We start from the raw sequence: 24,286 nt of genomic DNA, 5'->3' as shown, positions 1-24,286 counted from the left end.
AATAATGCAACAAAGGCACCTACTTAATGTCAGCAGGCAAGGAGCTTGAAAGTGCAGGTGCTGCCTCAATAGTATGGAATGAGTATTATGGGACACCTATAACCAGTGCTTTTTTTCCTGGGGGTACGCAGGGGTACACATACCCCTAAACATTTTGTGAATCTTTGTACTTTTGTCCATTTACTGTATTTATTTTCCCTCATTTGAACTATAAAATTGTGGTTTCCTTGAGTCAAAATAAGAGTACCCCTAAACATTTTTTAAAGAAAAAAAGCACTGCCTATAAGTGAATATATATATTTGAGGATATTTGCATTAACAATTTTTTAAGGTGACTGCAGTATCGCTTACAACTAACTTAGGATCTAAGTTGTCAAGAGGAGTATGATGGATTACCCCATAGTGAGATTCATGTGAAACCATGCTTTTAAGAGAGCTAAACAACAACAACAACAACAACAACAATAACAATTTATTTATACCCCACCCATCCAGCTGGATTGTTCAAGCCACTCTGGGCAGCTTCCAAACACAAATTAAAACTCAATAAATCATCAAACATTAAAAACCTCCCAAGATGTCTTCTAAAAGTTGTGTAGTTGTTTATCTCCTTGAGATCTGATGGGGGGGGGGCGTTCCACAGTGTAGGCAGCAGTACCAAGAAGGCCTTTTGCCTGGATTCCTTCTAACAAAAGTTCTACACCTCAAGTTATCCATCCCTAAGGGATCCAGGAGCCGTTATTTATGGATCTCACCCAGTCAATCTAATCCTAACTCATCCGCCATTATGATGTCACGAAGCCATCTCACCGCAGAGTTCCTATTATGACATCACCTACTGGACGCCTGGCAGATAATCTCCACATACTTCAGAAGTGCATTGGAAAGACAGAATGGGTGCCACTTTGATGATGACTTATTAAAAGAGGTCCTCCCTTTGGTCGTGTGTGCAGTTTTGGCGGGTGTCGGTTTTCGGTGTCCATGATACAGTCGGAAGAATCCAACAGATTTGTCTCGGAATACATCCAGTCGTCCCTTCTCAAGAATGAACGGGAAGCGGTCTGTGCGGAGAAGTTTGGAGCAACCAACACAAGGCTTTCAGGATAACCCAAATATTTCCAGTGGGCCAACGGGATCTGGTGGAACGCAGTCAAACAGGTAGAGCAATATTGTGTGTATTTGTATCCTGGTAAAGTATCAGGATAAAAAACATGGGGGGAAAGGACATAAGAGAACGCTTAGGTTTATAACTTTAATACTGCCAGAGGGTACCTTCAGACATGGGTGTAGCTGTGGTCTAAACTACAGAGCCTCTTGAGCTTGCCGATTGGAAGGTCGGCGGTTTGAATCCCCATGACAGGGTGAGCTCCTGTTGCTCTGTCCCAGCTCCTGCCAAACTAGCAGTTCGAAAGCACACCAGTGCAAGTAGATAAATAGGTACCACTGCGTCGGAAAGGTAAATAGCATTTCCGGGCTTTCTGGTTTCCTTCACAGTGTCCCATTGCACTAGAAGCAGTTTAGTCATGCTGGCCACATGACCCATAAAGTTGTCTGTGGACAAATGCTGGCTCCCTCGGCCTGAAAGCAGAGATGAGTGCCGCAACCCCATAGTCGCCTTTGACTGGACTTAACTGTCCAGGAGTCCTTTACCTCATTTACCTTTACCTTTTACCTCAGACTGTCAATATTTTCCAGGTGAGGTTAAAGTGCATACCATGGCATTTCAGTTTGTGCAATTCAAGTAAATTAAAGTGCCCTGTTACTGTACCTCAACAAATTCCCTTGTGTGAGGCATGCCACATATTTAACACTTTGAGCTCATGTGAGACATTTCATGTTCCTGCCCATAATATGCATAATTTCTTTTTTTGTTTGGAGTCACAGTGATTTCTCTAAGGCTCCAATTAGGGTGTCTGGATGTAAAAGTAGACAGAGCTCCTACACCTATAATGAACTAATTAATGAATTACATTTCTATCCCACCTTTCCCCCCAAAGAGCTCAAAGTGGCCCCTGTGGTTTCTGTTGACCGCTTTCTCCTCACGACAATCCTGTGAAGTAAAGTTATGTTTCCTTTTCCGCAAGGGAAGCTCCACAAAGCATTTCCCAAATGGGAAGTTAACGTTTTGCAAGTTATTACAGATATCAAACTAGACTGCGAATTTCTTCATGAAGGATGCCGATGTGGCCTTCCCATCCATTATACCTTTATTTACACGCACTATGGGCATTGCAGGCGGGATTCAACTAAGTTGTTGCGTGTGTGCTATGAGCTCCATTCACGCAATGGGACTTGCCCCTGCAACCCTTCAGTCTGTTCTGACTGCAGCAACCCAGTCAGATGGACAGGGTACAAATAATAAAATAATAATAATTGAAGGAAACCTCCAAACAGGTTTAGGGGACACACAAAGGGGGGAGTTTTATTGCACAAATGGAGCTTGTTCCTCACTTTGTGCTTTGCTGTTGAAATATACTCGGAGTCAAGTGTGGATTTCATGCTCTTTATTCAGTTCATAGTAGTGAGGAGGAATGGAAGTACCCCCAAAATGTCTGTTTTATATACATTCTTTACACAGTGGGCCCCACGTGATTGGCTAATTCCGGGATTCTCCTGTAGGCCAATCAGGTTGCAGATTCACTTCCACCTGGAGTTGGATTGGGTGGCTCCTGCAGACCAATCAGACTGCTGCATTCTGGATCCTATTGTTCTAGGACCAATCAGACTGCTGCATTCTGAATCTTATTCTTCTAGGAGCAATCAGACTGCAGCAATTTGGATCCTATTCAACTCAGTACATAACAGCTGTCTTCTACTTCTGGTATGCAGCACTGACTACTGCAGAGAGAAGACGAGATCCATATCTGGGGAGTTTATCTAATATGGCATCTGTCAAACTTTTCAGCGGCTGTACAGTTGCCAAGACCTGGCTTTTGTTTTGTTTTGTTTTGTTTTTTGTTTTTTTCTAGTCTATGAATTAGGGATGCGGGTAGCGCTGTGGGTTAAACCACAGAGCCTAGGACTTGCCGATCAGAAGGTTGGCGGTTCGAATCCCCGCGATGGGGTGAGCTCCTGCCAACCTAGCACTTCGAAAGCACGTCAAAGTGCAAGTAGATAAATAGGTACTGCTCTGGTGGGAAGGTAAACAGCATTTCCGTGTGCTGTTCTTGTTTGCCAGAAGCGGCTTAGTCATGCTGGCCACATGACCCGGAAGCTGTACGCCGGTTCCCTCGGCCAATAAAGCGAGATGAGTGCCATAACCCCAGAGTCGGCCACGACTGGACCTAATGGTCAGGGGTCCCTTTACCTTTCCTAGTCTATTAATTAGAATAAGAGCATGGGTTACATACACATGGCATTCTCTGTATCTTGCAGAATCTTCTTAAGAGAAACCTTCCCCACACCACTTCTGTTGCAATGTGCAATGTCAGTTTCCAGGCGATTTGTTTTGACTCCCATGTGACCTGTTCCTGGCTACAGTTAAATCATCATCATAATTTTGTTATTTATACCTCGCCCACCTGGCTGGGTTGCCCCAGCCACAATGGGCCACTTCCAACACATATAAAAAACATCAACAAAACATCAACAAACTGTTTAACATTTGATGTGAGGGCACCACTGCTGAGAAGGCCCTCTGCCTGGTTCCCTGTAACTTCACCTTGCAATGAGGGAACTCCCAGAAGGTCCTCAGAGCTGGACCTCAGAGTCCGGGCTGAATGATGGGGGTGGAGATGCTCCTTCGGGTATACTGGGCCAAGGCTATTTGAAGGTCAGCACCAACACTTTGAATGATGCTCGGAAATGTACTGGGAGCCAGTGTAGATCCTTTAGGACCAGCATGACAGCTATCTATATGGATGAAATCCATCTGTTTTTGGAGACAATGGAGGAGGACATCTTTGGGGGTGAAGTCAAACATCTGGAAGGTTACAGTGGCTGCTGTAGTTGTAGAAATACTGGAGAGACATGTTTTGTTGCAGCTGGAGCAGATGAAGGCATCTGGTTGTGCTGTTGCAGATGCACAACAGGTTTTCTTCTCTCTGAGCTCCTTCCCAGCATTCATTTCTCCTCTGGCCACACACAAGATTCCTGGTGTCTACAAACAGTGTGCCACACAACAACCAAAGAATTTTTGGGACATCTTTCCTTTTTTTTCCTGACAGAAGCATGTCCATGAAGGAATCTTAAACACAAATGGTTTTGAAGAACGCTCAGATAATTTACAGCATTTCTTCTTTCAGCTGGTACTTGCGCAATTCCACAGGGAAATGCCCCAGAAACTCTACTACCTCAAGTGGTCAAACAACTTCAACAGCCGATGAGGGAGTAGAAACAGGGGGTAAGTTCCAAAAGGCGTGCATTTATATGTTTTTATTTGGGGAAAATTGCATACCATCAACATTAAGAAATAACACCACAATGCAGCATAAAATCAACAAGAAAACTGCATTTCTAAGACAAATGTATAACATATCAGTACAGTGGTACCTCAGGTTAAGTACTTAATTTGTTCTGGAGGTCCGTTCTTAACCTGAAACTGTTCTTAACCTGAAGCAACACTTTAGCTAATGGGGCCTCCTGCTGCTGCCGCACCACCGGAGCCCGATTTCTGTTCTTATCCTGAAGCAAAGTTCTTAACTTGAAGCACTATTTCTGGGTTAGCAGAGTGTGTAACCTGAAGCGTATGTAACTTGAAGAGTATGTGACCCGAGGTACCACTGTATATCTTATTAATACATCAGCATAGCTGGATCTCCCCTTCGGGAAAGTCTAGGTAAACAGAGGCGTTTTAAGCAAGTACCTAAATGCCAGTACTGTAGGTGCCTGCCTGGTGTTCACAGGGAGAACATCCCAAGGGGCAGGTGCCACCACACTAAAGGCCCTGCCTTTAATGGACATAAGACAAACCTCAGGAGTCCACAGCATGGCTAAGAGTGTCATTCCTGAGGATCCAAGTGCACAGGCAGAAGTATGCAAGATAATGTGGTCCTGGAGATAAACTCGTCTGATTTTGGGCTTTATATAACAGCAGAGTTATTGCAATACCTTCAATGTGGCATGGTAATAATAATAATAATAATAATAATAATAATAATATTTATACCCCGCCCATCTGGCGGTGTTTCCCCAGCCACTCTGGGTGGCTTCCAACAAAGATTAAAAATACATTAAATTGTCACACATTAAAAACTTCCCTAAACAGGGCTGCCTTCAGATGTCTTCTGAATGTCAGGTAGTTGTTTATCTCTTTGACATCTGATGGGAGGGCGTTCCACAGGGCAAGCACCACTACCGAGAAGGCCCTGGTTCCCCATAGCTTTGCTTCTCGCAGTGAGGGAACCGCCAAAAGGCCCTTGGCACTGGACCTCAGCGTCTGGGCAGAACGATGGGGGTGGAGACGCTCCTTCAGGTATAGTGGGCCAAGGCCATTTAGGGCTTTAAAGGTCAACACCAACACTTTGAATTGTGCTCGGAAACGTACTGGGAGCCAATGTAGGTCTTTCAAGACGGGTGTTATGTGGTCTTGGCATATGGGCAGCCAGTTAAACTCTTTCCATACAGTTAATATGGGCTGTTGATAGGCCACTCCATTCAATACCCTTTTTGCCACTTCCTGCTCAAGCTGCAGCTTCTGGAACAACTGTCAGGGAAGCCCCACCCAGAATGCATTGCAGTAAACCAATTGGAAGGTCACCAATCCCTGGAGTACCATAGCTAAGCTATCTTGATCCATTCCGCTTGTCTTCTTCTTCCATCATCTGTCAGAGTGAACAAGGCCATTCAGTCTTGAAACCAGGTCTGAACCCAGACTGGAATGGGTCTGAATAATCAGTATATTTCTGGAATGTCTGCAGTTGCTCCACTGCCACTGTCTCCATCACTCCCCCCACCACAAAAAAACCCCAGGGTATTTGCTGGTTGATAGCTATCACAAAGCATTGGTTTTCGGTAGAGCTTCTTTAAGATTGGCAGTACTGTCTTCACTGTAAGGTTAATCACTTGTGTTGTGAGCGGTGGCTGGAAATAAAATGTTGTCTGAGACCCTCTACGGAACTTGATTAAATCCACTCTTCAAAGATTTATGGGACATGTTGAGCTGAGCTTGCACATTGAACCATTCTTAAGTCTAGCTCAAAATGCGCAAATCACCAGAAAGACTTAACTTCAGTTAATTTCAGTACACACTCAGTCGGTTAGACACTGAGTTATATTACCTACCCAACAACAGTTGTTTTAAGCAATCACAGAAAGAGCACATCAAACAGCAAGATTCTAGGCTGCATCAATAGAAGTCCAGTGTCCAGATCAACACCTTGGTCAGACCACACCTGGAATACTGTGTCCAGTTATGGGCACTGCAATTTAAGAAGGTTGTTGACAAGCTGGAAGGTGTGCAAAGGAGGGCAACCAAGATGATCAAGGGTCTAGAAACCAAGCACTATGATGAACAGTTGAAGGGTATGTTTAGTCTAGAAAAGAGGAGACTGAGAGGAGATATGACAGTCATGTTCAAATACAGTGGTACCTCGGGTTACATACGCTTCAGGTTACATACTCCGCTAACCCAGAAATAGTACCTCGGGTTAAGAACTTTGCTTCAGGATGAGAACAGAAATTGTGCTGCAGCAGCGCGGTGGCAGCAGGAGGCCCCATTAGCTAAAGAACAGTTTCAGGTTAAGAACGGACCTCCGGAACGAATTAAGTACTTAACCCGAGGTACCACTGTATCTCAAGGGCTGTCACATGGAAGGGAGAAAAGGCTTGTTTTCTCCTGCTCTGGAGGGTAGGACTAGAACCAATAACTTCAAGTTACCAGAAAGGAGATTCTCACTAAACATCAGGAAAACCAACTGACAGTAAGAGCTGTTTGACAGTAGAACGGTTTCCCTTGGGAGGTCCTTGGAGGTCCTTTTTAAGCAGAGGTTGGATGGTCATCTGTTATGGATGCTTTAGCTGAGATTCCTACACCCTTGAGGTCCCTTCCAACTCTACAATTCTATGATTCTAAGCTTCCAAGAAACCAATGGGAGCAGAAGAAGCAACTGGTCCATTTTCCAGATGATGCACGTTTCAATTTTAGATGGGAACATGGAATCCTAGGTGTCACTGATGTCTGGCTAATGAGATGGTGTTCTTTTGGCAGGAGAGTCATCCAACAGAGGACAGATGAGGTTCACCAGAGAAGTTATTGGGAGAGAAAATAGCTGTGGCACCTTATCATCTGACTCGTCTTGCGTATCTCAGAAGAGTCTGCTAAGTATGTCTCCAGTTGCATTTGCTTGACACTAAATGTGGGACTTCCCGTACTTGTGTAACAAACCTCTTCCAGACTTTTGCTTCTGTACTGTCAAGAGAGATGTTTTCGTTGTACGCTATTTGTTACTTGTGTCGAAAATGGCAATGAAATATTCGGAAATAATGTTAACTTCCTTTACAGGTTATTGTAAGACTTACAGCTGGGATGAATGCATGTGTAAGGGTATCAGGGGGTTGCTCGAGAGCAATCAGGTAAATGCCTCCCTGGTCGGCTGTAAAGCCTTGTTATCGGTGCCAAAAAAACCTTCGCCATGCAGAGTGCCACTATTCCGTGGCTCGCTCATTCACTGGCAGAATCTGAGAGTGGGCGGTCCTTAAACCTTCCCCAGCAGAGTAGTTTCTTGACGCCCAGTCTGCACCTCCCCTCTCTGCGCGGAAGCCTACTGCACAAGGAGGGCGTGGGTAACGGAGGACCTCTTTCCTCCCCGCTTTGCTCAGGCAAGGTGTCCTGGCACCGCCTTGCATCCTCCGAGCCCTGCATCTCCTCCCCACTAGAGGCGTGGTTTCTTTCCTCCGCTGAGGAGGTGCTGCTTCCCACGATCTTTGGGGGCTCTCTGTAATCCATCCAGCTTTTCCCCTCTCGCCTCTGAGCCGATGGCAGTTCCCTGACAGCATGTGAAGAGCTTTGCATACTAGAAAGTACTATACCAATGTTTAATACTCTCTGCATTACAGTGGTACCTCAGGTTAAGTACCGTATTTTTTGCTCTATAAGACTCATTTTTTCTCTCCTAAAAAGTAAGGGGAAATGTGTGTGCGTCTTATGGAGTGAATGCAGGCTGCACAGCTATCCCAGAAGCCAGAACAGCAAGAGGGATTGCTGCTTTCACTGCGCAGCGATCCCTCTTGCTGTTCTGGCTTCTGAGATTCAAAATATTTTTTTTCTTGTTTTCCTCCTCCAAAAACTAGGTGCGTCTTGTGGTCTGGTGCGTCTTATAGAGCGGAAAATACGGTACTTAATTCGTTCCGGAGGTCCGTACTTAACCTGAAACTGTTCTTAACCTGAAGCACCACTTTAGCTAATGGGGCCTCCTGCTGCTGCTGCGCCGCTGGAGCATGATTTCTGTTCTCATCCTGAAGCAAAGTACTTAACCCGAGGTAATATTTCTGGGTTAGCAGAGTATGTAACCTGAAGCGTATGTAACCTGAGGTACCACTGTATTATGGTTACTGCAAACTGGCCAAAAGTTGCATTTTCAAATGGGAGAATGAGCCCATATTCTCCCCACTGTTCATAGGTAATCAGATAACCAAAGAAAATCAATTCCTTAAATGCTTTGTGATTTTCCCCTCTACCCTGCAGGAGCGATATGTAGCATTCCCAGCAGCATAATAGTTACTGTTATCTGCCTCCCAGAATTCCTCTGTAAAGCCTTTATCTGTTTAAGGTAAGCAGCAGTGCGCCGCTTTTCTTTTCCCCTTTTTAAAATAAAATTTTATTAAAAACCTTTTCATAATACAGTAAGTTATGCAGCGGCCTGAATCATGCTTAAGAACATTTTGGAAGTCTGGTCTGGAACAAGAAATGGTTCTGGCATAAATTCACTCAGTCAATGTTGTTGTTGTTTCATAATCTTCCGCAAGTCTCAAGGTTGTGGACAAGATAAAATAAGCTTAGAAGCAATCAAAAACACAGGAAGGAACAGCAACCAAATATTAAAACATTATAAAGTAGACACCCATGGCAGAGACAGCAGGTAAAGCTGGTCAGAACAAAAACAAAAACAAATGGATTCCTTTTCCCCAAGAAGAGTGCAGAGAACAGCTGCCTGTTGCTAATACCGAGTGAGATTCTTCATTGTTGTAGCTCTAAAGCAGGGGTCAGCAAACTTTTTCAGCAGGGGGCCAGTCCACTGTCCCTCAGACCTTGTGGGGGGCCAGATTATATTTTGAAAAAATAATAATGAATGAATTCCTATGCCCCACAAATAACCCAGAGATGCACTTTAAATAAAAGCACATTCTACTCATGTAAAAACACGCTGATTCCCGGACCGTCCGCGGGTCGGATTTAGAAGGCGATTAGGCCGGATCCGGCCCCCGGGCCTTAGGTTGCCTACCCATGCTCTAAAGTAAGGTTGCCATAAATCTGGAACTTCCTGGACATGTTCGGGATTTAACTGTTGAAAATAAGAACCAGAGGCCTTTCTCCTGGGTATGGTCGGCCAATTGGTGCCAAAGAAGGATAGAAAATTCTTTAGGTATGCTACAACAGCAGCAAGAATACTCATCGCAAAGTATTGGAAGACACAAGATCTACCCACCTTGGAAGAATGGCAGATGAAGGTGATAGACTATATGGGACTGGCAGAAATGACTGGCAGAATCCGAGACCAGGGAAGAGAGACGGCGGAAGAAGATTGGAAGAAATTTAAGGATTATTTTAGGAAACATTGCAAAATTAATGAATGTTAGAATGACGTTGGTTTAGAAATTAAGTGGTTTTCAGCTGTAATGATTAAGTAAAAAGAAAAGAAAGGCTAAAAATCAAATGAAAAATAAGGGAGAGGATTTGCTGAATTAATAATTAGAAACTGGAATACAGAAAGGGGAGGTATGAGGAGGTCGGGGAAGTAAGTTATAAGAAAATAAGGGATTGAAATTATACTTGTTTTTGTTTGTGTTTTGTTTTTATTATTGTTTTGTTTTTATATAATTTTTGAAACTTCAATAAATATCTTTTTAAAAAGAAAAAAGAAAATAAGAGTCCAGGGGGAATTTTGGAAAATTGGCAAAATGTCCAGGATTTTGAGGTTGATTGCCTAAAGAAAGCTCAACAACTTTTGTCTCCCAAATTTTACTTCTGGTGATCCTATCTAAAAGTTGTATCCAATGCTAGCCCTGCTCAGAGGAGACTCATTGAAATGAATAAAGGTAAAGGTAAAGGACCCCTGACCATTAGGTACAGTCGTGGCCAACTCTGGGGTTGCGGCGCTCATCTCGCTTTATTGGTCGAGGGAGCCGGCGTAAAGGTTATATTTCTTAAATATAATAAAGGTACCCCTGACCATTAGGTCCAGTCACGGACGACTCTGGGGTTACGTGCTCATCTCATTCTATAGGCTGAGGGAGCTGGTGTTTGTCCGCAGACAGCTTCCGGGTCATGTGGCCAGCATGACTAAGCCGCTTCTGGCGAACCAGAGCAGTGCACAGAAACACCGTTTACCTTCCTGCTGGAGCGGTACCTATTTATCTGCTTGCACTTTGACGTGCTTTCGAACTGCTAGGTTGGCAGGAGCAGGGACGGAGCAACGGGAGCTCACCCCGTGGCGGGGATTCAAACTGCAGACCTTCTGATCAGCAGGTCCTAGGCTCTGTGGTTTAACCCACAGCGCCACCCGTGCCCCATTCTTTCAATAAGTCTCATCTAAAAACTAAGTCGGATACAAGCAAGAATCTCTTCGTTCCTCCTTCTGTGGAAGATCTTCTTGTACATAACACAACAGGATGTGACATCATTGCACTGTGCACTTCCTTCATCTTACCTACCTGGCAGTGGGGGGGGGGGACACAAGGTGTGGTGATGTCACATCAAGCATTGTCTTTTACTAGACATTATTAGGAAGAGAAACATGAAGTAGCAGCAGCTCCTGCAATGCCTATCAAATGATCAGAGGTGAATTCTCCCTGGTGAGTCCAGCAGCCATTCCTTTAAAGAGGGAGCCAGCAGTGTCACAGGATCCCCATTCCATTTCTGTAGACTTTGCTGGATCTCAAGAGTTGTGTCATCATGACTATCAGCCTTTTGACAACACAGCCTTATTTCCTCTCCAGAGACCAATGCACTATGGCAAACTTCGCGAAGTCTCTGAAGTTCTTGTCTATAACAGTCCCAACCATTTGTGGTGAGTATTTGTAGGGTTCCGTTCTTAATTTTAGGCGAGACAAACCAAGGTTCACTCACCTGCTATTAGAGCTGGGCAATATATCAAATCTATCTCATCCAAAACTGGTTGGAAGTCTGTATCATGATATCTGTTTCAAAGTTTTTGACCTAGCGATATATCACGAATCATGGTGTGTGTTTTATGCAAAAATCACAATGTGTAGAAAACCGTGAAACCAGCCAATGCCTCCATCCTTTTTTCAAACATTGTGATATATCAGTACAGTGCTTATTTTCTTAAAAAAATGTTTAGGGGGTACTCTCATTTTGACTCAAGAAAACCACCATTTTATAGTTCAAATTGGGGAAAATATGTGAATACAGCAAATGGACAAAAGTACAAAGATTCACAAAATGTTTAGGGGTATGCATCCCCCTGTATCCCCCCAGGAAAAAAGCGCTGTATCTGTATACAGTTTTGCTGACGATATATAAGGAAGTTGAAAATCAGATATCATCCATCTCGATAATTTTGAAATTTTTATAATTCCAATGCAGATTGGTTTCCCTTTTGTGAATATATCCAATGTGAATATACACAACCCCTCCTGCCTCTCGTTCTTTGTTATGGCAGGAATATTTAAATACTGGTTTGCTGTTATTTTATTCTGCAACTCTGCGTTACTTTTTTGGTTGCTGTGTGTTTGTATATATTAAAAAATTCATAAATAATAATAAAATAATAATAATAAATTGAAACCCAGCCAGATGGACGGGGTATAACTAATAAATTATTATGATTATGATTATTATCAATAAGTGTTTCTTGCTTATTTCTCTAGCCGCCATTTACTGCTCGTGTCTCTGCATGAGGCTTTCAGATGGCCTGTCATCAAAGGTGAGCATCTTTCTGGGCAGGAACATAAACTGAAGTCAGTCAAAGCGAGAAGCAGCTACTGTAGGTGCTTTCCTGGCAAAGGTATAAAGCTGGCAGGTTATGCATAGGATTGAGACAGGCAGCTTCTAGAGTATCTAGCAATTGGCACAAGGAAAAGTATGTTGAGTGGGTAGGAGGCCTAAACAAGATTTTGTTTAAACTATCGGCATGACTCAAAGTTCATAACATTTTTGAACACCTCTGAGAATGTGCAGAGTTTCTTCTCCCTCCCCCCCCCCCACAAAGGGGAGGATTTAGGTAGGTCGCACTCATCCCATGAAATAATAAGAATAGTTTGTCCTGAAGTAGGGTTGCCATATTTTGAACATCAAAAAAGAGGACGCTATGACAACTCTCATTTTAAATACTCCTACTTAGCCTGTAGAAGCTCTGCTATATTTCTGAGGTGGGCAGGAGAAGAGGAAAGCAATTCTTCAACCACCAGTTATGTCTATGTCTCATCCAGAAAGTACAGCCAGGGACATTGTGGCAAATTTTTAAAAATCCACCTGGACAGAAGTTTTAACTCTGAAAAAGAGGGCGTGTCCTGGGAAAAGAGGACACATGGCAACCCTACAAAGGCTCAAAGATATAATTAAGGTTGAGGTATATCTGTTTGTTTGTTTTCCTTCTTTTTATAGGAGCTTACGCAACTGTATGAAACTGAGCTGAAATCGTTGTGGTAAGAGGGCTTTTCAGATAAGAATCCTCCTTAAATGCACATGTTGCTAAATGGTCATTACTCCTTGTTGGAGCCTTGTGGGTGAATCTCTAGGCAGCTCTGAGGGAACACAGGATAAAATTCTCTCTGTAGGTATTTCTGATTAAAAACAAAAATGGTTGAAATTCTATACCTGCGTGCACCTTGGTGAGCCTAATTTCAGAGCAGCCATAAAAAGGATTGCATACCCTCCAAGCGTCCTGATTTTCCTGGGTCCAGAATTACGAATCCTGTTTCCATGTAAAATAAACCCCCTGCACCCAATGAAGGAAACAGTCAATCCATTTCGAATTCTTTCACTGCGATGCTTCAGCACCCAGCCACTTCTTAGGACAAGCATAGGCAAACTCAGCCCTCCAGATGTTTTGGGACTACAACTCCCATCATCCCCTGACCACTGGTCCTGTTAGCTGGGGATGATGGGAGTTGTAGTCCCAAAACATCTGGAGGGCTGAGTTTGCCTATGCCTGTCTTAGGAAATGTGGGGAGTGTTGACTCCTTTAAATGGAGCCTGACACTTGTCTACTCTGAAGAAAGTCCCACTGTATTCCCTGGAGCTTACTCTCAGGTAACTGGGTCAAGACTGGGCAGCCTTATGCTGAAATCCGAAGCGTTTTTACTCAGAACTAATTCCTACTGAGTTCAATAGGATTTACTCTCTGGCAAGTTCCTGATCATGTTCACAGTTTCTTCTTCTTTATTATTATTATTATTATTATTATTATTATTATTATTATTATTATTACAGTGGTACCTCGGGTTAAGTATTTAATTCGTTCTGGAGGTCCATTCTTAACCTGAAACTGTTCTTAACCTGAAGCACCATTTTAGCTAATGCCGCCAGAGCACGATTTCTGTTCTCATCCTGAAGCAAAGTTCTTAACCTAAAGCACTATTTCTGGGTTAGCGGAGTCTGTAACCTGAAGCGTATGTAACCTGAAGCATATGTAACCTGAGGTACCACTGTATTATTATTCCCCACCTTTTTCACTGACAGGGACTCAAGGCAGCTTACCACTAAAATTTTATTTCATTCCCTTTATCTGTTGAAGGTGTTGCTCACAATCCCTCCCCTCACACTTCCCCCCCCCCTTTACGACAACCCTGCGAGGTAGGTGAGGCGGAGAGGTTGCATTGGCTGAAGGCGACCAATGTCAATGTGTATATGGCGTATATCTATGCAGGAGATCAAACACAATAGAAGCTTCCTGGTGTCCTATTTTCATCAGAGAAATGTTGGAGGGGTTGGAATAGGATATCCCAATCTGAACCTGAGTTGGAATAGGATATCCCAATCTGAACCTGAGAAATGCTGGAGGGGAGGGAATTGCGTTGCAAGACATGCTTAGCAGGAAACTTGGCACCACATGACTTACCTGTATGTTAATTAGCCTTTGACCGATCATCCAGAAAAAGCCCTAATCTGCAGGTACCTGTTGATGGTTTCAATTACTATTGCATCGCAGCCGGTTGGAGAACCTGGTTCCTCCTGCTGGACAAGCAAATGATTCCTGATGTTTACATTGCTCCTATTTTTCATCTCAAGGAAGTCCCAGAATTTGCTCGAGGAACAAATCCATGAAATCCAGGGCCTTAAAAAGGAGACAGATCGCCTGCGTGCCGAAATCAACAGCATCAATGAAGGCATCCTGAAATCTGTGAAGGAAATCCTGGAGGAGAGCGATATCCCGGGAGAGAACAAAGATGTAGGATGCTGGAAAAGGGACCTCTCTGCTTTGCACTTCATCCCCTCATTACAGGCTTGTCTTGCTGTTGTCATAACCTGGCAGCTTTGAAAACAAAACAAAGAGGAAGAGTTAGCCTTATTCCCTATCAAAAGTATATACTGTATTTTTTGTTCTATAAGACTCACTTTTTCCCTTCTAAAAAGTAAGGGGAAATGTGTGTGCGTCTTATGGAGCGAATGCAGGCTGCGCAGCTATCCCAAAAGCCAGAACAGCAAGAGGGATTGCTGCTTTTGCTGCACAGTGATCCCTCTTGCTGTTCTGGCTTCTGGGATTCAGAATTTTTTTTTTCTTGCTTTCCTCCTCCAAAAACTAGGTGTGTCTTATGGTCTGGTGTGTCTTATAGAGTGAAAAATACAGTAACTTTCACACACATACTGCGGTGCTTGGCTGTGTATACATTGTCGCTGTTTGTATGAATGTTAATTTGTTAACGGATTAAGAAATACCAGAAGATGTCTGGATTTTACCTTCAAGGTCTTAAGGTGTGGAAGATTCTTAACCACCCCTGCCCACCCCAGCCAGTTAAAACGCACGCCCCCTCCTGCCAATTCTCACCGGCCAGCGTCATCCCTATGTTCACATTCCCTGCCATTCCAGCAAATCTTAACTTCGGAGTTAGGGCCATGTGTTTGCCAAGATAATATTTTAGGATTGCCATACATCCGGACATAGCCGGAAAACTGCAGTCGGAAACAGTGTCTGGGTGAAAATTGCTTAAATGTCCGTGAAAAACCAGGCAAGTTTGCCCAGAACAAAGCTAAAGAACATTTGTGTCTGGGTTTTCACTTTTTGAAATATGGCAACCCTATCATATCTTGCTTTGTCATATAAGCGCATGATGTGCATTTGTCCATATTAATGCAACTGCTGCACATAGAGCCTGAAGCTGCATTGTTCAAACTCCTTGGATAATTCATGTGTTGCAATGCATGCCTTTGATATCTGCAGTGACTTTGCCCTGAGGTCTCCCTGATCAGTCTTTCCCTCTTTCACAGCAAGTGCTCACAACGATCAACTTGGCTTTTAAGAAGATTTATGAAGATCATGTGCAAATGGCTGACTGGGCTCAGAAAACAATAGGTAACAATAGACTATGCTCTTTTCTTATTACCTGAATAACGAAGCTACTTCCCACTACCTTTTAGGGCTGAGCAAATGAAACCCATTAAGACTGTTGCCCAAAGTACTTAGGTAAAGGGACCCCTGACCATTAGGTCCAGTCGCGGATGACTCTGGGATAGCAGGGCTCATCTCACTTTATTGGCCAAGGGAGCCGGCGTACAGCTTCCGGGTCATGTGGCCAGCATGACTAAGCCGCTTCTGGCGAACCAGAGCAGCGCACGGAAACGCCGTTTACCTTCCCGCTGAAGTGGTACCTATTCATCTACTTGCACTTTGACATGCTTTCGAACTGCTAGGTTGGCAGGAGCAGGGACCGAGCAACTGGAGCTCACCCCGTTGCGGGGATTCAAACTGCCGACCTTCTGATCGGCAAGTCCTAGGCTCTGTGATTTAACCCACAGCGCCACCCGTGTCCCTATTCTGGGGGAGGTTTCCCCAAAAAATCTCAACAAATTGGGTTTGCAGGTGTCAGGAATTTTACTTTTTGATCCACCCAGACTCTCCTTATGTGGCAAAGAGAAACTGTGCTATGGTCAGTGAAGCACAGATCGGATGGAAATTTAGGTCTTGTTGGTCAGTAGAGCTTGCTCTCTCTCTGTTAATTCCAATCTTCTTCTTTTTTTATCTCTATAGGAGCCACAATTGATAAAGAGAGGACATCTAAGAGTTATGTACCTGAGAGTATGCAGAACTGCTGGTTTCAATGGCTTTTTGTGTCTTCAACAAATCCTCCTGATACTGTTCTGCAGGTACAGTAGACTACCTGTATTCTATCACTGGTAGTACAGGTTTGGAGCAGTATTAGGATTCTTCAGTCATCCATTCTCCAAACTCTCATCTTCCTGCCTATCCTCCAGGTGTCCATTTTCCAGGGACAGTCCTGGAATTACAGAAGCCGTCCTGGTTTCTGATTTGATCCCGGCACGTTCCAGTTTTCCTTATTCCTCTACTCGAAGTCTCGGAGACTTATTTGAAACTAATCCCAGATAAATACAGACAACTGTTTTTTGTTTTTGTTTTTTATTAACAATTTCAACATAACAAAATATCAGAACATATCTTCATTATTTCCCCCCTTCCCCCCACCTCCCCAACAAACCCTCCCCCCCAAAAAAAAACTTCCCTCAGCTCATCTCTCTGATTTCCCAACACATTGTTCTCTGCATACTGTAAAATTGTATAAATCCTTATATTATCTATCTACTATATTAACCATCAATAGATTTGTGTATGTTTATGCAAAACTTGCCAAGGAGTCCAGTTCATTTTGTTGTCTTTTTAGATAATTTGTAAAAAGTTCCCATTCTTCTTTGAAGTCACAGTTGTCCTTATCTCGCAGTTTGTATGTCCATTTAGCCAGTTCTGCATAGTCCATCAATTTCTCTTGCCACTGTTCTTTTGTCGGGGTTTCCTCATTCTTCCATCCTTGTGCTTTCAAGACTCTAATACAGACAACTGTGTATCAAGTCGTCATCGTTTCTGTGTAGCTGCCCCATTCTTAAACCAGCCATTCACCTCCTTGCCAAAACTTCCCTGTATCAGGAAGTTTTTAATATTTGACATTATGTTTTTATAGGTGATGATAGCCACCCAAACTGCAACTATGCCTGGGATGGTGGGAGTATCATGTTTTAGTCACTTGAGTTGCTTCCTGTCTCTAGCCAGATGTTTATCCTGGAAACTGCTGGGCTTTCCGGGGTTCTGAGGGCCAAGTAGTAATTAAACTACCGGAGAAAATCCAACCAACGGCCGTTACAGTTCAGCACATCTCTAAAGCCATCTCTCCCTCGGGAGGAGTCAACAGTGCCTTGAAGGACTTCTGGGTTTTTGTGAGTATTAATGTTCAACACAGCATTGCACTCCTCTCAGCCGCAGAGGTGTACTTTCGGGCAACGGGAGGGCTACTCAGCAAGCCCAGGTGCGTGGGCTGCTTCTCACGGACAGGGCATGGGTTACAGAGAACCAACACACATCACCATATCAAGCTCAACCAGGACTGGGGAACACCCTAGGAGGCTGCCTTATGTTGAATGAGAACACCACGTAGCTCAGTAATGTCTACAGACTCCAGTAATGTCTACACACGAGTGGTGGCAGCTCTCCTGTGTTTGAAGGCCAGTTGGTGTAGAATGGGGAGGCCAGGGGACCATGGTCCTGGGTGCAAATTTCTGACAGGGCACAACCAGGCGCCCCCACATCATGCTCCCTCATTGAGGCCTGAGCCACGGGGAGTCAAGCTGCACCCAGGCAAGGCTCGCTGCAAGGACAGGAGGGCGAGGTGACACAGCAGCACTCCTGGCTTTGCGTTTCTCTGTCTTATCTCTGCTCCCAGGTTGGGGCTAGTTGGCAAGGAGAGACTCCCTTGATTAAATGCTGGCCGGCATTGTAGGGGCTGACTACTGTCCAGTCCACCACAGGGTATAACACTTGCCCTGCCCCGGGCAGCAGCAACCCACGCTACGTCCACTTGAGGCAAGAGCCAGGCTCTGGTCTTGTCTGTATGGTTGCCTACGTTCTGTCCATGTGTTTTTGCACGTCTGTCCTCTTAGCCTGCCAGGTTACTGGCCTCTTTATCATCTTGCCCTCCAGTTTGCCTGAATCCTTCCTCCAGCTCCTTTTTGATAGGGCGCCTTCAGCTAGATCAGGCGTGGGGGTTTTTGTAGAGCAAGCGCCACATTCTATCACAGGCCACCCGAGGGCCACATGCCAGAGCAAAAGTAGGCAGAGCAGCAGGTGTGACTCTTAAGCTTTGTCCAGTAAAAGTTGGACGTTTCTACATATTCATATTCTTCCTTGATATACCACTTCAAATTTCAACAGACATCTCTAAGCGGTTTATGTGCCACGCGTTTCATCTTCCCATCCTCCCATCCAGACACGGGAAAGGCACTGTCACAGTTCAATGTCACAAGTCATCCAGGCAAAAGCACCCAAGGAGGCTGCAGTGCGGGGACATTGAGGGGTGGGGCCTGGGGATAGGGGGTGGGACCTGGGAAGAATCCCAGGGACCAGATAAAGAAGGCTAGAGAGACACATGTAACCATCATCCCTGGGCTTGACCCATGGACGTAATTAACTCTGCCTCTGGAGCAGCCTCCTAGGGTGCCACCTTAATAAAGAATTGTTTTCAAGACCGCCCTTTCTGCCACTAATTTCAGCTCCCCATTACTTCTGGCTTTCCATTTTAGGGGCTAGAGGATGAAACACGAGAAGAAACTCTACTGGGGAAATTCATGTATGATATTGAGAAAGAAGCCATTCAGACATTCCAACTGAAGGTACCCTAAATAATAATAATAATAATAATAATAATAATAATAATAATAATAATTTATTTGTACCCTGCCCATCTGACTGGGTCGCCCCAGCCACTCTAGGTGGCTTCCAGCATATATAAAAAACATAGCAAAAGATTAAACCTTAAAAAGCTTCCTGATACAGTCATACCTTGGAAGTCGAACGGAATCCATTCCAGAAGTCCATGCAACTTCCAAAACATTCGGAAACTAAAGACTTCTGACTGGCTGTAGGAGCAATCAGAAGCCACAGAAGCCCCGTCGGACGTTTGGCTTCCAAAAATAGCTCGCAAACTGGAACAGTCACTTCTGGGTTTGTGGTGTTTGGGAGCCAAAATGTTCGAGAACTAAGCTGTTCGAAAACCAAGGTACGACTGTACAGGGCTGCCTTCAGATGTTTCCTAAAAGTTATATAATTACTTATCTCCTTAACATCTGAAGGGTGTTCCACAGGGTGGTTGCCACTACCGAGAAGACCTTCTGCCTGGTTCCCCTGTGACCTCACTTCTCGCAGGGAGGGAACCGCCAGAAGACCCTCGGAGCTGGGCCTCAGTGTCCGGGCTGAACGATGGGGGTGGAGAAGCTCCTTCAGGTATACTAGGTAAAAGGTAAAGGTAAAGGTACCCCTGCCCGTACGGGCCAGTCTTGACAGACTCTGGGGTTGTGCGCCCATCTCACTTAAGAGGCCAGGGGCCAGCGCTGTCCGGAGACACTTCCGGGTCACGTGGCCAGCGTGACATCGCTGCTCTGGCGAGCCAGAGCCGCACACGGAAACGCCGTTTACCTTCCCGCTGATAAGCGGTCCCTATTTATCTACTTGCACCCGGAGGTGCTTTTGAACTGCTAGGTTGGCAGGCGCTGGGACCGAGCAGCAGGAGCGCACCCCGCCGCAGGGATTCGAACCGCCGACCTTTCGATCGGCAAGTCCTAGGCGCTGAGGCTTTAACCCACAGCGCCACCTGCGTCCCCTCAGGTATACTAAGCTGAGGCCATTTAGGGCTTTAAAGGTCAGCACCAACACCTTGAATTATACTTGGAAACATACAGGAAGCCAATGTAGATCTTTCAGGACTAAGCATGAGATCAATGGGGTATCAAAATGGAAGAAGCCCACCTGCAATGGGCTGCCCCAAAAGCAGTGTTACGAGACAGCTCCTTGCGTACAGGACAGTTGCTCCACTGCAGTTATGTACTGAGTTGAATAGGATCCAAAATGCAGCAGTCAGATTGGTCCTAGAACAATAGGTTCCAGAATGCAGCAGTCTAATTGGTCCACAGGAGCCACCCAATCCAGCTCCAGGTGGAAGTGAATCCACAACCTGATTGGCCTACAGGAGAATCCCAGAATTAGCCAATCACATGGGGCCCATTGTGTAAATAATGTATATGAAGCAGACATTCTGGGGGAACTTCCATTCCTCCTCACCACTATGAGCTGAATAAGGAGCATGAAATCCACTCTCGGCTCCAAGTATATTTCAACTGCCTTCTTCTAGGGATTGGGTCTCTGATCTTCACAGCTCTCTACCTGAATGCCCTGTTGGTACTTCATCAGCATGAAAGAACTGACAAATTAGACGGCAGGGACCAAAACAAAAGGCAACTCCTATTAGCATCAATGGGAAGACCAGAGTTGCTTCTCATATACAGATTAATATATGTGTGGGTGCATTACTCCAGTCTAATTTGAATAGAGGGGGAAGTGGATTAGCAGCTAAATAATGCTCAGATGTGGACAAGACTTTGCCTCCCAGTCATCTTACATAAATGGGGTGTGTGGATGGCCGGTACGGCAAAGTACAGTAGAAGGAGAGACTTTGTCTGTGTGGGCAACCTTGCGTAGAGGACCTGTACCACTATTTATTGCAATGCACGCTATATAGAGAACCAAGAGACCGATTTATAAAACCCCTGCTTACGAATGGAACACACTCAAACAAGGTGCAAAGGGTGAAATGGCTGCTGAGTGATACTGATGACTTCGTAACTTATAAAGTAGCACTATATATGCGTTGGCAGCTAAGAAGATCAGGAGAAAAGAACTACATAAAATAGTGGTCAATTGCAAAGGTGATTCAGACATTTATTTATTTTTTTGTCCTGCTGCTCAATAAGGGATCTGCAAATCTCAACTTTCTTTTTTTTAAAAAAAAAATATAGATTTTCCAAAAAATTTAGAGAAACAAACAAACATATATCTTAACTATACTTAATCCAATCTCAGTAACATTGTTAAGTGACTTCCTCAAATCACCCTGGCTGAGTTTCAGTGTATATCATTGTAACAGTTTTCCAAAACCTATTTTCTCATAAAATTAACTTATTCACTTAACATTGTTCTTTCTTTCCATTTTAACTTTAAACATATTATTCTCTAACATTACATATTTAAATCCTAAGCCTATCTGATATTTGCAAGTTTTTCCAATTAAGTTATCTTAACATATTTGACTACATAGTCTTTAAATTTCTTCCATTCCTCCTGGTACTCCTCCTCCTTCTGGTCACGGACTCTTCCAGTCAGGTCGGCTAGCTCTGAAAAGTCCATCATCTTCATCTAGGTGATTTGGACATTTAAGATGGCACATTCTATCTGAGAACCCCCTGCTATTCTCTTTTTGTTTCCTTTGTGAATGATGCCATGGCCTTTGGCTAGTGCAATAAAGTTGATGGTGATGATGATGATGATGATGATGATGAATGGGGTGTGTGTCCTGAACTCTCCCCCTGTGAAGTTGGGCTCTCCTTGGGAGATTAAAAAAATAAATAAATCTGCTAGAACAATTTGAGATGATGACAAAAGTACTGGTGAAGCACAGCAGCGTTTTACACATTTGATTCCGTTTGTTCTTTCTCTTCTCATCCTCTACATTTCAGAACGAGCATTTAAAACAGTTTCTGCATATAAAATTCAAGGTGCTGAGCAACTGGGGCAACTCAGAGTTCACCTGTATTTATCGACTCCGGGTGCATGGGAAGATGGTCCGTTCCTCGCCCGTCGGATGAAGGCAGGGGGTGAAAAATCTTACAAGATGAATAAAAGGAAAGAAAACAGGAGTACCAACGCCCATCGTACTGAGCAAACTGTAAAGAGCACTCATAGCTCACTCTGACTTTTCCTAAGGGAGGGTGGAGAGGGAAGTTAGGAGGGGGAGGAAAGAAAGAATCCTAATTATGCCAAGATATTTAAAGTCTGACAGGTGTTCATGACGGAAAGACCCAATCTGTGGTCTGCCCAAGAAACCAAGACAAGAATGGCAGGGGAAATTTTCAGATGATCAATGCAAAGTCGTGGCACTGGCAAATTGATCTTAAGTCACATGAATATTTTTGATCCTGTCCAGTTTTCTGTGGAAAGGGGGGGGGGGATAGTTACGAAAGTAGGCAATCTCCCAATAAAGATTTCTGTCTAGACTGAAGTGTGTAGAGGCAAGTGAGCTGTTCGTGGAAAGGGTGCCTTTGATTTATGCGATATATTGCTTTGAGTTAAGCTGTTCTAAGAGCTGCTTCCATGGACTGTGTTGTGGCTGTGTTCTAGAATGTTCTTCCTTCTTTTAGGTGGCTTTCTAGAGACTAGGGAATTTGCTTCATGTCAAATACATCCCGAGTCCGATCTGCAAAATGCATGTCACTTACTGTGAAATCCTATACATGTCTACTCAGTACAGTGGTACCTCAGGTTACATATGCTTCAGGTTACATACGCTTCAGGTTACAGACTCCGCTAACCCAGAAATATTACCTCAGAACTTTGCTTCAGGACGAGAACAGAAATCATGCTCTGGTGGCGCAGCGGCAGCAGGAGGCTCCATTAGCTAAGCTGGTGCTTCAGGTTAAGAACAGTTACAGGTTAAGAACAGACCTCCAGAACGAATTAAATACTTAACCTGAGGCACCACTGTAGTAGTAAGTCTCCAACTGGACTTACTGCATGTGCAGAGGAGGGTGAGCAAGATTCTAAAAGATTTGAAAACCAAGCCTTATGAGAAACGGTCAAGGGAGCTTGGTATGTTTAGCATGGATAGGAGGAGACTGAGAGGAGATATGATAAAGGTAAAAGGTAAAGGGACCCCTGACCATTAGGTCCAGTCGCAGACGACTCTAGGGTTGCGGCGCTCATCTTGCTTTACTGGCCAAGGGAGCTGACGTACAGCTTCTGGGTCATGTGGCCAGCATGACTAAGCCGCTTCTGGTGAACCAGAGCAGCACACAGAAATGCCATTTATCTTCCCGCCGGAGCGGTACCTATTTATCTACTTGCACTTTGACGTGCTTTTGAACTGCTAGGTTGGCAGGAGCAGGGACCGAGCAATGGGAGCTCACCCCATTGTGTGGATTCAAACCGCCGACCTTCTGATCCGCAAGTCCTAGGCTCTGTGGTTTAACCCATCCTCAAATATCTCAAGGGCTGTCACATGGAAGATGGAGCAAGCTTGTTTTCTCCTGCTCTGGAAGGGAGGACCAGAACCGATGGCTTCAAAGTACAAGAAGGAGATTCTGATCAAACGTTGGGAAGAACTTTCTGACGGGAGGAGCTGTTCAACAGTGGGATGGACTCCCATAGAAGGTGGTGGACTCATTAGAAGTTTTTGAGCAGAGGTTGGATAGCCATCTGCCAGGGATTCTTTAGCTGTGATTCCTGCATCACAGAGGGTTGGAATGGATGACTCTTGGGTTCCCTTCCAGCTCTACAGTTTTGTTATCCTATACAGCCGCTTGCCGACCTCTGCATCACTGCTGCCGCTGCTACCTTCTGTTAAGCTATGAAACACCTTCCAGGGGCATACTTCCAGTTAACGGTGCATAGGATTGCTGCTTAAGGATGCTGCCTTAATCACCTGCCTTCTAGGGGTGTGACAGGTATACTCTCTGACTATAGAACATTCCCATGAACTCTGGGAGTCCCCCAAAACTCTGCCTTCCCCAATAAATGATACGCCAGGATCTCGTGTACAGTCCAGGAAGCATACTGTGTAGATTCTGGGTAGGCAAAAACCTATACAATTGTAAAAAAAAAAGTAGTTAGGGAAGATGTTGTTTTAAAGTCTTCTTAGGAGGGAAAGCAAGCAGTAGCGATGAGGTGGACCTTGGGTACAGTCTGCTGCTCAACTAGCTGCCCTGCTCTAATCTGAGAGGTGCTCCCAGACATCCCTTGTAATGTTAAAGGACCACAAGGACAGTGTTCCTATTGTGCAGTCCAAAGAGTTGCCCTTCTGCCTTGCCAGCCTCCTCCGTGGCACTGCAATATACCGTTGCACTTCCTGAATGGCGAAACGTTCCAAGCAGCCGCCTGAAGTCCATCGCTTCCACATCAGG

General features: G+C 44.5%; 1 protein-coding gene and 1 long non-coding RNA gene across 2 annotated transcripts; one reads left to right on the top strand and one right to left on the bottom strand.

Moving 5' to 3' along the window:
• Positions 1-816: 816 nt before the first annotated feature.
• On the top strand, positions 817-22,389 carry LOC310834885 (SUN domain-containing protein 3-like). Its single transcript, XM_083719373.1, has 13 exons — positions 817-1,158; positions 4,245-4,342; positions 7,148-7,261; positions 8,624-8,708; positions 11,095-11,165; positions 11,989-12,044; positions 12,725-12,765; positions 14,351-14,510; positions 15,548-15,632; positions 16,308-16,423; positions 17,336-17,503; positions 18,863-18,952; positions 21,848-22,389. The coding sequence occupies exons 1-13, from the start codon at positions 1,046-1,048 to the stop codon at positions 21,974-21,976; spliced, it is 1,326 nt and encodes a 441-aa protein (XP_083575499.1). The 5' UTR covers positions 817-1,045; the 3' UTR covers positions 21,977-22,389.
• Positions 13,892-14,184, bottom strand: LOC310835352. Its single transcript, XR_014559588.1, has 2 exons — positions 14,107-14,184; positions 13,892-14,075 (listed from the first exon to the last, which is right to left on the bottom strand). It is a non-coding gene; the product is annotated as an uncharacterized lncRNA (long non-coding RNA).
• Positions 22,390-24,286: the final 1,897 nt, after the last annotated feature.

The sequence above is a fragment of the Podarcis gaigeae genome, assembly GCF_964106915.1.
Source record: "Podarcis gaigeae genome assembly, chromosome: 17".
Lineage (NCBI taxonomy): Eukaryota > Metazoa > Chordata > Lepidosauria > Squamata > Lacertidae > Podarcis > Podarcis gaigeae.
The sequence above is the reverse complement of the archived record's forward strand: the minus strand, read 5'-3'. Positions and strand labels throughout refer to the sequence as shown.

Excerpts from the sequence above, each read along its gene's own strand:
- LOC310834885 (XM_083719373.1), top strand. The coding sequence starts at position 1,046 with ATGAACGGGAAGCGGTCTGTGCGGAGAAGTTTGGAGCAACCAACACAA. Across the intron at positions 1,159-4,244 it reads GGTGGAACGCAGTCAAACAG|CTGGTACTTGCGCAATTCCA; the intron begins GTAGAGCAATAT and ends TTCTTCTTTCAG. Across the intron at positions 12,045-12,724 it reads CAGATGGCCTGTCATCAAAG|GAGCTTACGCAACTGTATGA; the intron begins GTGAGCATCTTT and ends TTCTTTTTATAG.